At 45.4% G+C, this 13359-nt stretch overlaps 2 protein-coding genes across 2 annotated transcripts in view; one reads left to right on the top strand and one right to left on the bottom strand.

The window, feature by feature from the left end:
• The window catches only part of LOC135377432 (prolactin-releasing peptide receptor-like), a 290387-nt gene that overhangs the window by 131738 nt on the left and 145290 nt on the right, over positions 1-13359 (bottom strand). The window contains exon 2 of the mRNA XM_064609832.1: positions 7159-7192. The gene's annotated coding sequence lies outside the window, so the exon portion shown is untranslated. The remainder of the gene's footprint in view (positions 1-7158; positions 7193-13359) is intronic.
• LOC135396919 (uncharacterized) lies at positions 80-5139 on the top strand. Its single transcript, XM_064628161.1, has 7 exons — positions 80-353; positions 1007-1086; positions 1605-1719; positions 1781-1866; positions 2279-2358; positions 2441-2580; positions 4898-5139. The coding sequence occupies exons 1-7, from the start codon at positions 164-166 to the stop codon at positions 5002-5004; spliced, it is 798 nt and encodes a 265-aa protein (XP_064484231.1). The 5' UTR covers positions 80-163; the 3' UTR covers positions 5005-5139.

Below are 13359 nucleotides of genomic sequence, written 5' to 3'. Positions count from 1 at the left end.
GATTCTGTGCTGTCCTAGGGCTATGCGGCTACGCAGGACAGCCAAGCCAAGCCTGGCCAAGCCAAGCATAAGATTTCACGTGATTTTGAATGTGACAAGTCGACAGCTGACAGTTCGCGTAACCTGCACCGATTCGCACGTGGCTTTCTTTTTTCGGTTCAATATGCATATTTTAGTAAAATGGCCAGGATTAGATATGTTAGACGTCTATCCTATAGACAGCCTGCAAGACGTCGACCTCGGTTTAAGTATTTTACACGACCCAAGTTATGTCGACGAGGCGAAAGGACGGACCTTCCTCGTGAAATGGAGCGAGGACTCTGAGCCGTCGGAGGCTTTTATCGTAGCTGCAGGTAAGTCCAGTCCTCCCACTGAATGATGCTTTTTATGCTTTCGAAGCGTAGCCACCGCCGTCTAATGCGTTTGGGCAGTTGACTAAACTACTACGGCATGCATTCAGCCTGACATGCACATGGCTGAACCATTCTTTTGCCTATAGTATTTGTCCTGATGCCATTGTAAAGCTGTTCGTGCTTCTTAATGATATTCGATTTGGGTGGGCGCTCACACCGTGTGGTGTGCATTTTATCGTAAACATGCTTGCCGAAATGCCTGTGCAATGCATGCTGTATGACAAAAGATGTTATTTGGTCTCGCGCTCATTTTAACCACGAATACGTTTGTCAAAATGCTTGTACGTGCATGCAGGGCGACTAGGTGCGTCATTAGGCTTCCCATCGTTAAGTGTAAGGACTGACGTGTACGTGTTTGGTTTTAGACTCATCTTTTGTTTCTCCTATTGTTTGGAATAGTATGTGCATCATGGGATGACTGCCGTTCACCGTTGTTGTTTTTTTTTTAATAATGCATCGTCGTCTTGTTGATACTGACAGGATACACAGCTCGCTAGTTGTGCCATGTGCGAATGCAGTGAATTCCTCAATGAGCTTAAAAATTAAATTCATTTTACACCTTGCTAATCGTTTCGTGCTCCCATCTCCAATAGGAACATCTCATGAACTTGAGAGGAAAAGATCAAAGTTGTTGAAGGCACTGGAACTTGTGGGTGACATTTGCGGTGTCCGTGTGAGTATCTGATCTGCTCATTTATACGAAGTTTGGAGAGCTTTATTGAAGCTACACACCTGCCACACACACCCAAGACTAACATGGGTGTGTGTGACAGGCAGACATGACAGTGCTGTGAGACTGGTTTTGCTAGGTTCAAGATAGGGCCATCATGCACGAATGGCCACCTGACAACGGCTGCTCAGCATATCTTTGATACCGCAAGCAGTTGCTCCACCTGTCATTACTGGCTCCGTAATTGGGTATGGAGTAGACAAAGACGTGAGGTAGCTGTCAGCAGTATCAGTGCTGTGCCAGCCGTGGTCGTGAGGTGGCAGTTGGGTGTATGGGAGGTGATCTCGAACACAGCAAAACTTGTTTCATGGTGCTGTCGTGTCTGTGAGCCACATGCTCATGTGTTGCTCTTAATTTGTACAGGCTTGTGCACTGTTGTGTTTGAGGAAGGATTTCACACTTCAGCTGTTTCCCATGTGCATTGTCTGTGCTGCAAAGCTTAATACGAACTGGTTTTCCAGGAGAGCGAAGCTGCAGCATGTACGGACTGTGCTGAGAATAAAAGAAAAATAGAAGAGCTGGAACACGCCAATGCACGCCTCATGAAGAAGCTCCGCAGAGCAAAAGAGAAGTGTGGTAAGCTGCCGTATTTTCGATTATTCGGCATTGCAACATTTCAGTCGGTATTCACTTTCAGCAATGTCAAACATGGTGGACCACATGGAGAGCATCATCCAGACGGCTTCCACCCAGAATAATGCTGTCGTCAATACAGCACCAAAGGTAACAATCTCCCTTTCCAGGTTGCTGTTCCGGTAAGGCTAGCCACTAATAGGGTTAAGTGCATAGCTTTCGTTCACATAATAGCCGGTCGGGCTAGACCTGCCCGTGGTTTCTGTTCATGTGATGGTCTGTTATCTTAGCTGTGTATGCAGCTTCGTTCATGAGGGAAAATCAGGTTAGACGTGCCAGCAGTTTTCGTTCACGTAAGGATTGTCTAGGTCTATTCCTTGCCTGTGTTGTGTGTGCTGCGTCTGTATCTCTGTTAAAGAAGCCACACAGAAGTTGATTTCCCAGTTTGCATGGTTTGAGATATGATGAGCTCCATTTAGCTGCTGCTCAATTTTAACAATTCAGTTGGAAGGATTCATATGTCATGCTTGCTCTAAAGTCAATTGACAATTGTTCGATGCAGGTGGACATTGGTTTGGGTGTTTGCCTAGATGCAGGAGTCCTTCATAGGATTGAAAGAAGTAGCAAAGGGGACGGGACCAGGTACAGTTGCACAACTTGTTTCATATTTTTTAAGCATGTGCCTAGTCCTTCTGTATCGTTCATGTGTCTTTTGGGTATGCAGGTTGGCCCGTTCCCTTATGCGGGCAGTATTTTTGCCCGAAGAAATGGTGGGGCGGACCCTCTACGGGAGGCCATGCAATGCCCACAAGGGAGCACCCGTGAAGCCTGCCGTGGAGGAGACACGTCGTGAGGCAGTCCTTGGTGAGCACATTTCCTTTGTAAGATTATCGAAAGAAGGGAGGTGATACAGACAAGCTGATGCATGCCGAACAGCAAATACCCGATACAAGGACGAAGAGACGGAACACACACAAATTCTCAGGCGCAGCAAGGTTTATTAGACACAGCATTCCTTATATACGCAAGAACCTCCGAATGGAAGGGAGAGGGACAAAAGTAGGCATATATACAGTGCGACCGCAAGCGGCTAACTCCAGAGATTACGATAGCATTAGATTATGCTTAGGGCCTGACCTTTTAGGGTTAAACCCGTATCCGCCCGATATTTACCCCCGAACGAAATCTGTAAAATTAGGGTTTAACCCGAACCTACCCGAAAACATCCGGGTCGCATGGCACACTCATAAGTGTGCATTAAGGTAAAGTTTGATAACATCGCCAAACATTAGTTCCATGTTAAGACAAATTTTTATTAAACAAACAAAAAATTACCCGAAAACACCCGAATTCCTGACGACAGGATATGCTGTCACGGGATTTAACCCGAATACACCCGAATTTTCGAATGAAAAATATCACCCGATATTTACCCCCTGAATTTGGCCAAAAATAAAACCCGAAAAAGTCAGGCCCTAATTATGCTATGTAAGCCGTATGGTTTACATAGCATAATCTGCATAGGGAAGGCACACGGTACGCAACCCCTTTACAGCATGTCACGGAAGTGTTTCTGTGATTAACAGTAACAGTTGCCAGAAATGGAGGTGAAGGTGTCAGTTTAATTAGTTTGAACACATTGGTGAAAACAATGCCAAAATTCTTGGCGATAGCTAGTATGTTGTGAAAGACAGAATATAAGAGAGAATAATAGTAGGGGATAGCAACAGTGCGGCCAGAGGGGGAAACGCTGGACTGTTGTTCCAGAGTTTTGAGGGATTATCTTGCGCAACACCAATAAAGCCTGTATGGCACTTCTTCAAGTGGCCATTTCTAAAAGCTGTGTTCATTCCATCGGTTCCAGTCTGTAACGTCAGTATTCCAGATTGTTGCACGCTGGTTGCTACACGAACCTTATGGCTGTTGTTTACGATCATCCCTCAAAACTCTCTGGAACAACAGTTGAATGTTTCCCCCTCTGGTCGCACTGTTGCTATCCCGTGCTATCATTCTGTCTTTCACAACATACTAGCTGTCGCTAAGAATTTTGGCACAAACATTGTTTTCACCAACATGTTCAAACTAAGTAGTCTTGCACCTTTCACTTCCTCCATTTTTGGCAATTGTTCTGTTAATCACAGAAACCCTTCCGTGACATGCTGTAAAGGGGTTGTGTACTGTGTGCCTCCCCTATGCAGATTATGCAATGTAAGCCACATGGGCTGCTGCTTTGAATGATCACCTCCGGGAACATGACGCCAATGCCAAGAAAGACTGGTTGTCTGGTGATCTTGTCGGGCACTTACGTGAATGACATGGGTGCAAGCCTATTTTCGCGGAAACTGAGGTTTTGTGGAAAGAGAGGAACCTGTGGCAACAGTTCCTCATAAAATCTCTGGAGATAGCTGCTCGCGGTCACACTCTAAATAAGCCTGCTTTGTCCCTCTCCCTACCATTCAGAGGTTCTTACGTATAGTTAGACCCTGAAGTTTTCAGGTTTTATTTTTTCCTAATTTGGGGGGTAAGAATCAGGTTAATCACTTGATGTCGAAAATTCATGCAAATTCGTGCAGAAAAATTACCATCGGACTGAATTCGGGGAAAAATCACACTCTCTATTGCAAAGTAAACGTTCGTTGGACAGTTCATCTAGAGTGTCAAAAGTTGATATCCACTCTGTATTTCGAGAAAAAATAGTATGTCATTGCCATGAGGTGCCATGCTTATGTGCAGTTTTGGTGGTTAGAAATCTGGTTTAACCTTAAAGTGGTGAACCTCGATTTGGGGTGCAAATTCGGGGAGAAATTGGGTTTAACCCTAAAACTTCAGGGTCTACGTATAGTATAAGGAACAGTGTGCCAATAAACCTTGCTGCATCTGAGAATTCGTGTGCGTGTGTTCAGTCCCTTTGTCCTTGTTCCGTTGTCCTTCCACCCTATTAATGCCCCCAGTGTGACCGTATGGTGTGGAACAGACAGTGTGTCAACGCAGTAACTTAGTGCCCCAGCATCAAACTGCTGCCTGTTGGTACCCTGTTTTATGCTATTGGACACTGGGGCTAGAAAGATGATTATGTTAGAGTTGTGCCAGGATGTAAAGCCCATCCTGGTGCTTTTCCTGTGATGAGCAAGTTCCAAATGTCTTTGTTCATGCTGCTTATCCTGTTTATTGTATTGTGCAGTTTCCTCCCTGCAATTTGGATTGCTGGATTGGCATTCTTGTGCAGCGCCATTAGCAGCAACATCTGCTTGCTCAAGGGCTACGCATCTTTCAAAATGGGCACGATGATAATTGGCAAATGTCTACGCTTCTTTTCCAGCATACACATGCAAGAAAACGACGACAAGCTTGAGGGAGATCAAGGAAAGTCTTGCATCAATGCTATCGAAAATGAAGTGATTAAATAAAATCTTTGCAACTACAGGAGACTGTGTTCTTGCATGCTGCTTCCGAGTGGGCGGGGATGTAGTCTGGGTCATAACATTTCAAAAAGAAGTCAACTATTTGGCAAATGAATGTCAAAAGAGAAACAAACTGTAGGCATAAGAAAACCTATTGAACGTCTATAGCATGGCCTCCAAAGACATTCTTTTGACATCTGTCTAAAGGAAGTCCGTACCAAATAGCCAAATAAAGTCCAAAGGAATGCCAAAGTTTTGCCCAAATAAATTCAAAAGGATGTCCATTGACTGTCTATACACCCTTTGTACTTTTTCCTTTGGAAATTCTATAGGATGGACAAAAAAATTTTTGTAAGGGATTGGCGATATATTTTTGGTTAAGTGAGCCACCTTATGGCCGCACTAGCGACCGCTTGTGGAGTTCCCCTCATTACTTTTCACTAATGAACGCTATAGTGTACGCTGATGCCGTTGGCGTCTTTAGTAAAAAGATCGAGGCAATATAGCTCGAGGAAACCTCTCCGGAAAACAGGCAGGTGGCCGTTTTTGCCGCTCCCCCAGAAATACGTTTTTTTCCTTTGCCCACAAATACGAGGGAGTGGTCAAGAGTTGACGAACACTCATCAAAAAGATATTGAGTTGGAGGACAACAGAATACGAGGATAGAAGTGTATGGTTTCGTATTCTGTTGCCCTCACTGGGATCGGAGATATCGTGGCGTGTCGACGAGCTGTAGTCTTTTCATCAGTGTGGGGGATACTGTTGGGGGGAGCCCAACAACACCTGTGAATTCGTTATAAACAATCTATTACAGTCTCGGGTCAACTGCTTCGTTGATTTGCACTGTTTCTCCAAAGCAATAAAGCCGGACATAGCTATAGGCGCAATATTATGTGTACACTCTTAAAAATGAACTTCACCACATGGCACGCTCCTAGCCAACCATCACCCCGAATGACAACGTTCTCGCGCTAGATTTGTTGAAAACGGGAGGAGGAGCCTATTTTGTGCCGTGCATAATGGCACAAAATAGGCTCCTCCTCCCGTTTTCAACAAATCAGGGGCGAGAACGTTGTCATTCGGGGTGATGGTTGGCTAGGAGCGTGCTACGTGGTGAAGTTCATTTTTAAGCGTGTACTTTCCGAAGGAAGTAACATGCGTCCCGGTGTTCTTGGGACATCTTTCGCGAACATGTAGAAAGGTTTCGCTGCCTCTATGAATATCGCAAAGCGAACAGTGAAATATTATCGCCAATATTTGATGTCATTCAGTGCTGCAACACTGCGGCGTCGCTTATGACCATACACTCTTAGAAATGAACTTCACCGCATAGCATGCTCCTAGCCAACCGCCATGTCAAATGATATCGTTACCTGCCCTGATTTGTTGAAAACGGGAGGTGTACGCCTTTTTTGTGACACTTATGCTGTTCATAATTGTCACAAAAAAGGCGTACGCCTCCCGTTTTCAACAAATCAGGACAGATAACGATATCATTTGACATGATGGTTGGCTAGGAGCATGCTATGCGGTGAAGTTCATTTCTAAGAGTGTAGTTGTCTCGCGACGTAAAGCCATGAATTATCATTATTATGTAACAGAGAAATGCAGGTATATAGTATAGTCATATACGCAATGGGATCTCCTGCCTCAGTGTCCAAAATTCTCGCGTGAAACACCCGACCTGAATCCCGAAATCGAAAGATATATTCGCAAAAGAATTCCGGGATCTCGGACGAAAACGAAAGAACGCAAAAAAGGTCCGAGATTAATTGGCTTATAGGATTCGCCGCGTTCGAGATCTAATACCTTTCATACGCATATGGCCTGCATTAGGAAGGGCCAAAGGAATCTTTTACGTCACGAAGTCACAGTACCATAGTGGGTTCCACTAGCGCCACATGTCCAGATTGCGAATACAGTTCGCGGACACTATCAGCTCTGAGAAGAAACTACTTCTATTCTCATCAACGCCTGTACTTCCTTCGCATTTCTACGAAAGCTGTACATCATGCAGAAGACAAAAATGGTTGCGACTTACTGGTTATGAGGCTGTCATCTTTGACATTGGCAACCTACGAAAAAGAAGGAGAGAGAAAAGTCGTGAGCACTGTGTATGGTATAGCATTCAGCAGCATCGCGTTCTGGCAGACGGCTCATGGTGCTATCCGAAGGTAAATCATAACTTTCTTCATTAACTTCACCATTAATTTCCATTAATAATAATGTAAATTTTTGCGAGCTTAAGTCGGAAATTTGCCTAGTAAAGCCTTTACTAGGCAAATTTCTGACTTGGCTATCCCATCTTGGCCACTTAGAGCTCTACGGAGGTCGCACAGAATAGCGCACGATGAATTTTTCAGCGCAATCTTTGTCAGTCCGACGAAAGGAGGTTGGAAACCCAGCCCTCCCCGACACCGCAGAGGGAGATAAAATAAAACAGGCACGGCTTATCACGTCCGACTTTCCCTGGGATAATGCTTTCCCTCTCCCAATTTTAGGAACTGTTACTTTTCTACTATCACTTTGTGGGCTGGCTTCGGACCCTGCTTTCGTCGCATTGAGAACGATTGCGCTCAAAAAGTCATCGCGCGTTATGGTCCGGTGCCCCGAAAAGCATGATATTCGGCTATTTTTTCCGATGGGATAGCTCGTGAATATCACTGTCAATTAGCATGAATTTGAGTGAATTCGGCACGCTCTTCATATTGGTGGGGTAAAAAAGTGACCTTTACTCTGCAAATTTCCGAGTTCAGTTCGCAAATATTTACATAATTGAACTTGGAGTACATGACATTCGCGGTAGGAGGTGGCAAAAACCTAATAAGAACAAATGGTGTTGACCGCATGATTCTAGGTGGCGTAGTTTTTTTATTATAATTCAATGACACGTTTTCTGGGACACCCTGTATGTGTAACTAAGACGCAGAATCTAGGCAGTTGTTTCCATAAAATCGTTGCAAACTTCGCTGTTGAATTCCATCTAAACAGGTTGTTGTCTATCATTCGGAAAACCAGTTCAGTGCACCTAAAGTGTTGCCGATACGGATGATTGTAGAAACCCCTATCAGAAATCATATTTCAAACGGGCTATCGCGAAACCGGTGAAAGACGTCTAGATCCCGATAGATAAAACAGACACCAATTAGTGCTGTGCGCCAACTTAATCTGCGCGGAGCGAGCTGGATAAGCTGTTGGGTGAAGTACTGCAGCGCGCGGAAAACAAGCGCGTGAGATGTCTGTCGTTGAGGGGCTAGCTTGAGTCTTAAAAGGGGCTTTGAGCGGAATGGATGAAGGATTATATTACAGCATCGTCCCTTTGGGTTACTCCTAATCCATGGACCAGTGACTGAAACTGCCCTTCAATTACAAGAAAGAAAGAAAAAAAAAGAAAAAAAAGGAAAAACAAAGAAAACAAGAGGGGAAAATCGGAACAGACATCTACATGAAGTCAGATTTCGACAGTGTAAGGGTCTGATCCCCACACCCCCATTTTTTTCTTTATTCACATCACATCACATCACATCACATCAAGGGTCTGATCGCCTCTCCGTGAATGCCCTCTCACATTCGAACAATGTTCAGAGAAAGGCAAATCAGAAACGCGCTTTCCGCTTGTACAGTTTACTACCGATCTTGATGCTCGTAATGCACTTCCGTCCATAATCATCTCCGTGTGAAATGTGGTAAGCGCGCTACGAAGCATGCCTGACTTACTACTGCTTCTTAATCTTATTTGCCGTCACTTGTGCGGTTCAGGTTGTTCCCCTTTATGCAGTTCAATGTGCCTGCATGGAATGATGGGCACCATGCGTAACCCCACCGCTGGCAATTTGCACAAACCATATTGTACGTCAGCTCTGGATTTGTGGAGTGGAAAAGGATAAACAACGCGCGTCATGACTGTGGCTTGGAGTTACAACCTTCGGGAAGACCAAGTGCAAGATGAATAGATTTTTCGATATTTCTGGTAGACGGTGGTTCTAGTGGAGGCGTGTCATTTGTGGCAGAGGCCGACTAATATGGGCTTTTAAGCAATATGACTGTTCTTTATGGACAACTGTTTCTTTGAAGTGATTCGCAGAACTTGTGATGCAAAATAGATAACAACAGGAGACAACTGTCGAAATCAGCTGAATGAAGCCGTTTCAAAGTGTATAGATTTGTGTAGTTTCCCTTTCTTTTCTGAATAACGTATCCTGGAGTAGCCAGTCCCGAGTGGCTCGGGACCAACATCTCCTTTTTTTTCTTTTACAAATCAATCAATCAATCAGGGGACGAAGAGGAAAAGTGAAACTCATCGTCATCGCCCGGGGTAGAACGTGAATCTCTCTGAATGTACATTGCAACACTCCTTCCGCAAATGACAAAGTGGACCCTTTATAACCCGATGCCACACAATTGCCGTGTTAGAAATAGGACTAAATGACGCCGAGCAGTGGGCTTTTGTGTGACACATAAGCCTTCAGTTATGGTTATGAAAGAGACGGAAGAGCACAGGGAAAGAAAGGGAGTACTGTTACTGTGTCGTCGTTACGTACAGCTTGACGACAAACAACATTGGTGAGGACTTGGAAGCCCTCTCAACAAACCAGCAGAGTCTCATATAGGTCATCGTGGAAGACTGCAAACGACTTACGATAATAAGGACAATGAAAAAAAAAAAAGTATGTGGAGCGAGACGGTAGCATGAGCTGTGACCCCACTGCGCTTTTGTGTAATTCACTTGCTTTACGTGTAACATCACGGTACCATTACCATTTTAATTCACTCGCTGCCGTGGAAGACACTCAGTCCTGGGAAGCACTTCTGGAAAACACTCAGTCCTGGGAAGCACTTCTGGAAAACACTCAGTCCTGGGTTTTTGTGAGACCGAGACGGAAACGCGAGAAGGCCTTTGTGCAACGAATGGCAGACAACGCGTAATGGAAAGCAATTTGCTTTTTAATGACTTCATTCTTTAAACAGACAGTTCTGGCACGTTGCATAACGGTTGTGCGCGGAATCGCAAGAGCTCCTCCGCCGATGGGGAGGGTCGTGGAAGGGAAATGACCATGATGCTGATTCACTGAAAAGGTCTGTAACTGTAAGAGGTCTTATTACATCACCGGTGTGCCCCGTGAATACCCTAGTCCAAGGTATCAGCCCCTATCTATAATAGGTCGAATCACAGAATCACTATCGTCTGCGCGTCTACGCGATTTTATCACTGCCAAGAAGGAAGGTTTGAGACACTGTGTTCTCAAGGCACAGCTCTCAGAACACCCTCTCAGAAAAACCCTGGTGCCACCTGTTACACCCGCGATGTCTCGGCCATCGCTGGCAACCTCGTCGCGGGCTATTTTCCCAGTTTTCGGAATCGTCCTTCTCATCAGACCTATCGCTAGCAACAGCATTCTTCTAACCTTTCTAGTTCTAACTGGCTAATTTTACTGGTAAATATGGATCGGCTGTTAGAAGACAAGCCCAAAGGCCTTTGGGGAATTAGCCTTTCCGAAAAATGACCTTCGACAACCCTGTCAGACGGCAGCGTAAACGCCCTTTTCAAAAATTACCCTTTAAGGTCAACAGAATCTCCCAACGGCCTTTACGATTCAAAACGCAGTACTCTTCTCAAGAGCATTCGACCACATCCCTTATAACAATGCTCAAGTGAAAGATAAAACATCTGAATGTGTCAATAAGAGTCCGGATTCAGATTGTAACCACGTTGGTAAGGTCTTGGTACGTTGACACTTTTAGTACAGGGGTACAGAATGAAACAGAAACGAACTAGATGGCGCGAGAGGCTCCTTTGCGGCTCGTGTAACAGGGGCTACTCCATAAAGGCCATCTAGGCATCATCCATACAGGCATCTTACTCCGCGGTGGAGAAGGCGTGTTTCACTGGTCTATCCGGATTGGACTTGCATGTTTCGCGGGTTGCTCTGGATTAAATACTCGCTATGCAACGACGCGCTCTCTCTTGCTCTACCGAATATAAGCTCGGACTGAGCCGGAACTTCAACGACTCAATCCCGTCATATCGGAACCTTCGGAAATCGAGCAACAGCTAGCGTGGGATCGAGTCGCTGGGTGCGCCGGGATCTCCGCCCGGATCTCGGTCGAAGCACGATTGCTTTTCGCCAGTGGGTCCCTCCGTGCCGTATCTGGTTGCTCGCTGGTTTCGGATTCGAGTGCCCTCTTCGGGTCAACCCGTAAATTCGCCACTGGTGTGAATGATAATTCGTGGCTTTACGTCTCGGGGCAACTATGATGAACAACTTTTCTCCCAGCAGTTCATCGATGGATATGCCTCCACAATGGGGAGGCCCATGACTTTCCTTCTCCAGTACCAGTCCCGTTGGTAGTAACGGAATTAGCCCATTGCAGCGCCACAGTCCCCCATAATAATGTCGATGTCGAAAAAATAAATAAAAAAGTAAGGGAGAGTCTCTGATAAATCGACACGGCCTTCCGTTGATTTCTTGCTTTGCACGGATGCAATAGCCGGAAGTTTTCGTTCTCGTCAGTCAATCCCAGTACCTTGCAAACTGTCGCACGTGGACTCATAACAGCTCACGGCTCAAGGGAGATTGATAATGCAACTCGTTCAACTCAATACGCTGATATAGGGCGGTCGTAGCGCACGCACTGCTTCGCTAAACGCGCTATACTGCTTGTTTTGCGGATTGCAATGTGCTATGGATGCAAAATGAGCACACAGCAGCAAAACAAGCTGTGGCAGTGGTAAAACGGTGCGGTAAAATGCGAGACATAATGGATCGATGTGCGTTGAATGGCTAATGCCTGCACGTAATATTTCCATAAAAGTACCGGATAAGCAGGGAGGAAACTGTTGCACTGGCACGCGGATCGTTCTCTGCAATATGTCTTGTTTAGAAGAACGAGAGACATTGATAGGAAAATGCCACAGCAGCCGAAGAGCCTATGACGAAGTGAAAGCCTCTTCGCTTTCGAGACGTTTCTCACAAGACAACTTTTAAGGCGTAAATGAAGTGAACGCACTACTTTCTGGGTGTCACAGAACACACTGTATCTTTTGAGGACACTATAGAGAGTGACGCCGGGAGTCGTTCTCTTTGATTTTTGTTTCTTTGGTATACAGTGCACTTGAAGTTGGAATGACCTCTTAAAGGTGCACTGTTCGACAAAGGAAGCCCCTCCCCTCTAATCAGTTAGACGGTTATTTTTCTTTGTTTCCTTTTGCAACTGCATGGTGACGAAGAGCGAGGTGTATTCGTTCGGCGACAATATTCGTACAAATGTACTGTCGTGGAATAGGATAAGCGACCTGTGCGTTATTTATTCCTCGCGGGGGAAAATTAGCACAGCTTCCAGTTCTGCTGTAAAGGTTCATCAACTTTACACCGAAATAAATATTACGGAACAAGACAGTATAGAGCAAAAAAAAAAAAAGACATTTGAAATATTTACACACCACTACTTTCGCTGACTCGCACAGCTGCTTCAACCGTGCATAGACCAAAACCTACAGACCCTGCCCATTGAAATAGGTTTTGATGTACGTCGGCATAGCGCAAGTATACATATATATATATATATATATATTATCTTACTTGATTGGCCGCGGCAGGAACGAGGCTAAAGTGTCACGTCTAATCGTGTCTCCGGAGCACGATGCTCCTCCACGTGGACGAACCTTGATGCACGGTATAGCGCATACCATTCTGAAGTCTGTTCCCTCTTTGCGGTTGCCCGCTGGTGGCATAATTAATAATGCAGAGAGTCGAGTGTAACGGCGCGTAACGCAATCTGGTTGTAATGATGGCGACGTAAACGTCAGTGGTACGTCATTGCTTTGGTTCACTGAAACGTCTATTGTGAACAGATGACGCAGCTTTTTCGGGGGCCCTGTACGGTTAAATAATGCTCGGAGTCGCTTACCGTTTGAGACACTCCGATACTCTCGATGGTGTTAGGTTGCGTTATGGTATGGGCACCGTGCGCTAGAGTTTTCTATCGACGGCAGCGGCCCCTCGAGGGGAAACGCGGCGTAATGCCCTGGTACCAGCCAGCAGCGTCTAGCAGTGCTGTGCTAGTTTCGCCGTTCGAAAAGAGCGATTTGAAGCTGCCTGCATAGAAAGTCAAAGGAGAAGACAAAATGGAAATTGGAAACTAATTCTATGTGGTAATCTGCCACGACAACCAAGTTACTGAGAAAGAGAGGCAACTTGCCGTAAAGTTTTCGTCCTTCTCGCTGTATCGTCCCGCCAATCAC

Source organism: Ornithodoros turicata, chromosome 1 (assembly GCF_037126465.1).
Source record: "Ornithodoros turicata isolate Travis chromosome 1, ASM3712646v1, whole genome shotgun sequence".
In the NCBI taxonomy this organism is placed as follows: domain Eukaryota; kingdom Metazoa; phylum Arthropoda; class Arachnida; order Ixodida; family Argasidae; genus Ornithodoros; species Ornithodoros turicata.
Note: the sequence above shows the minus strand (reverse complement) of the source record. Positions and strands in the feature narration are given on the sequence as shown.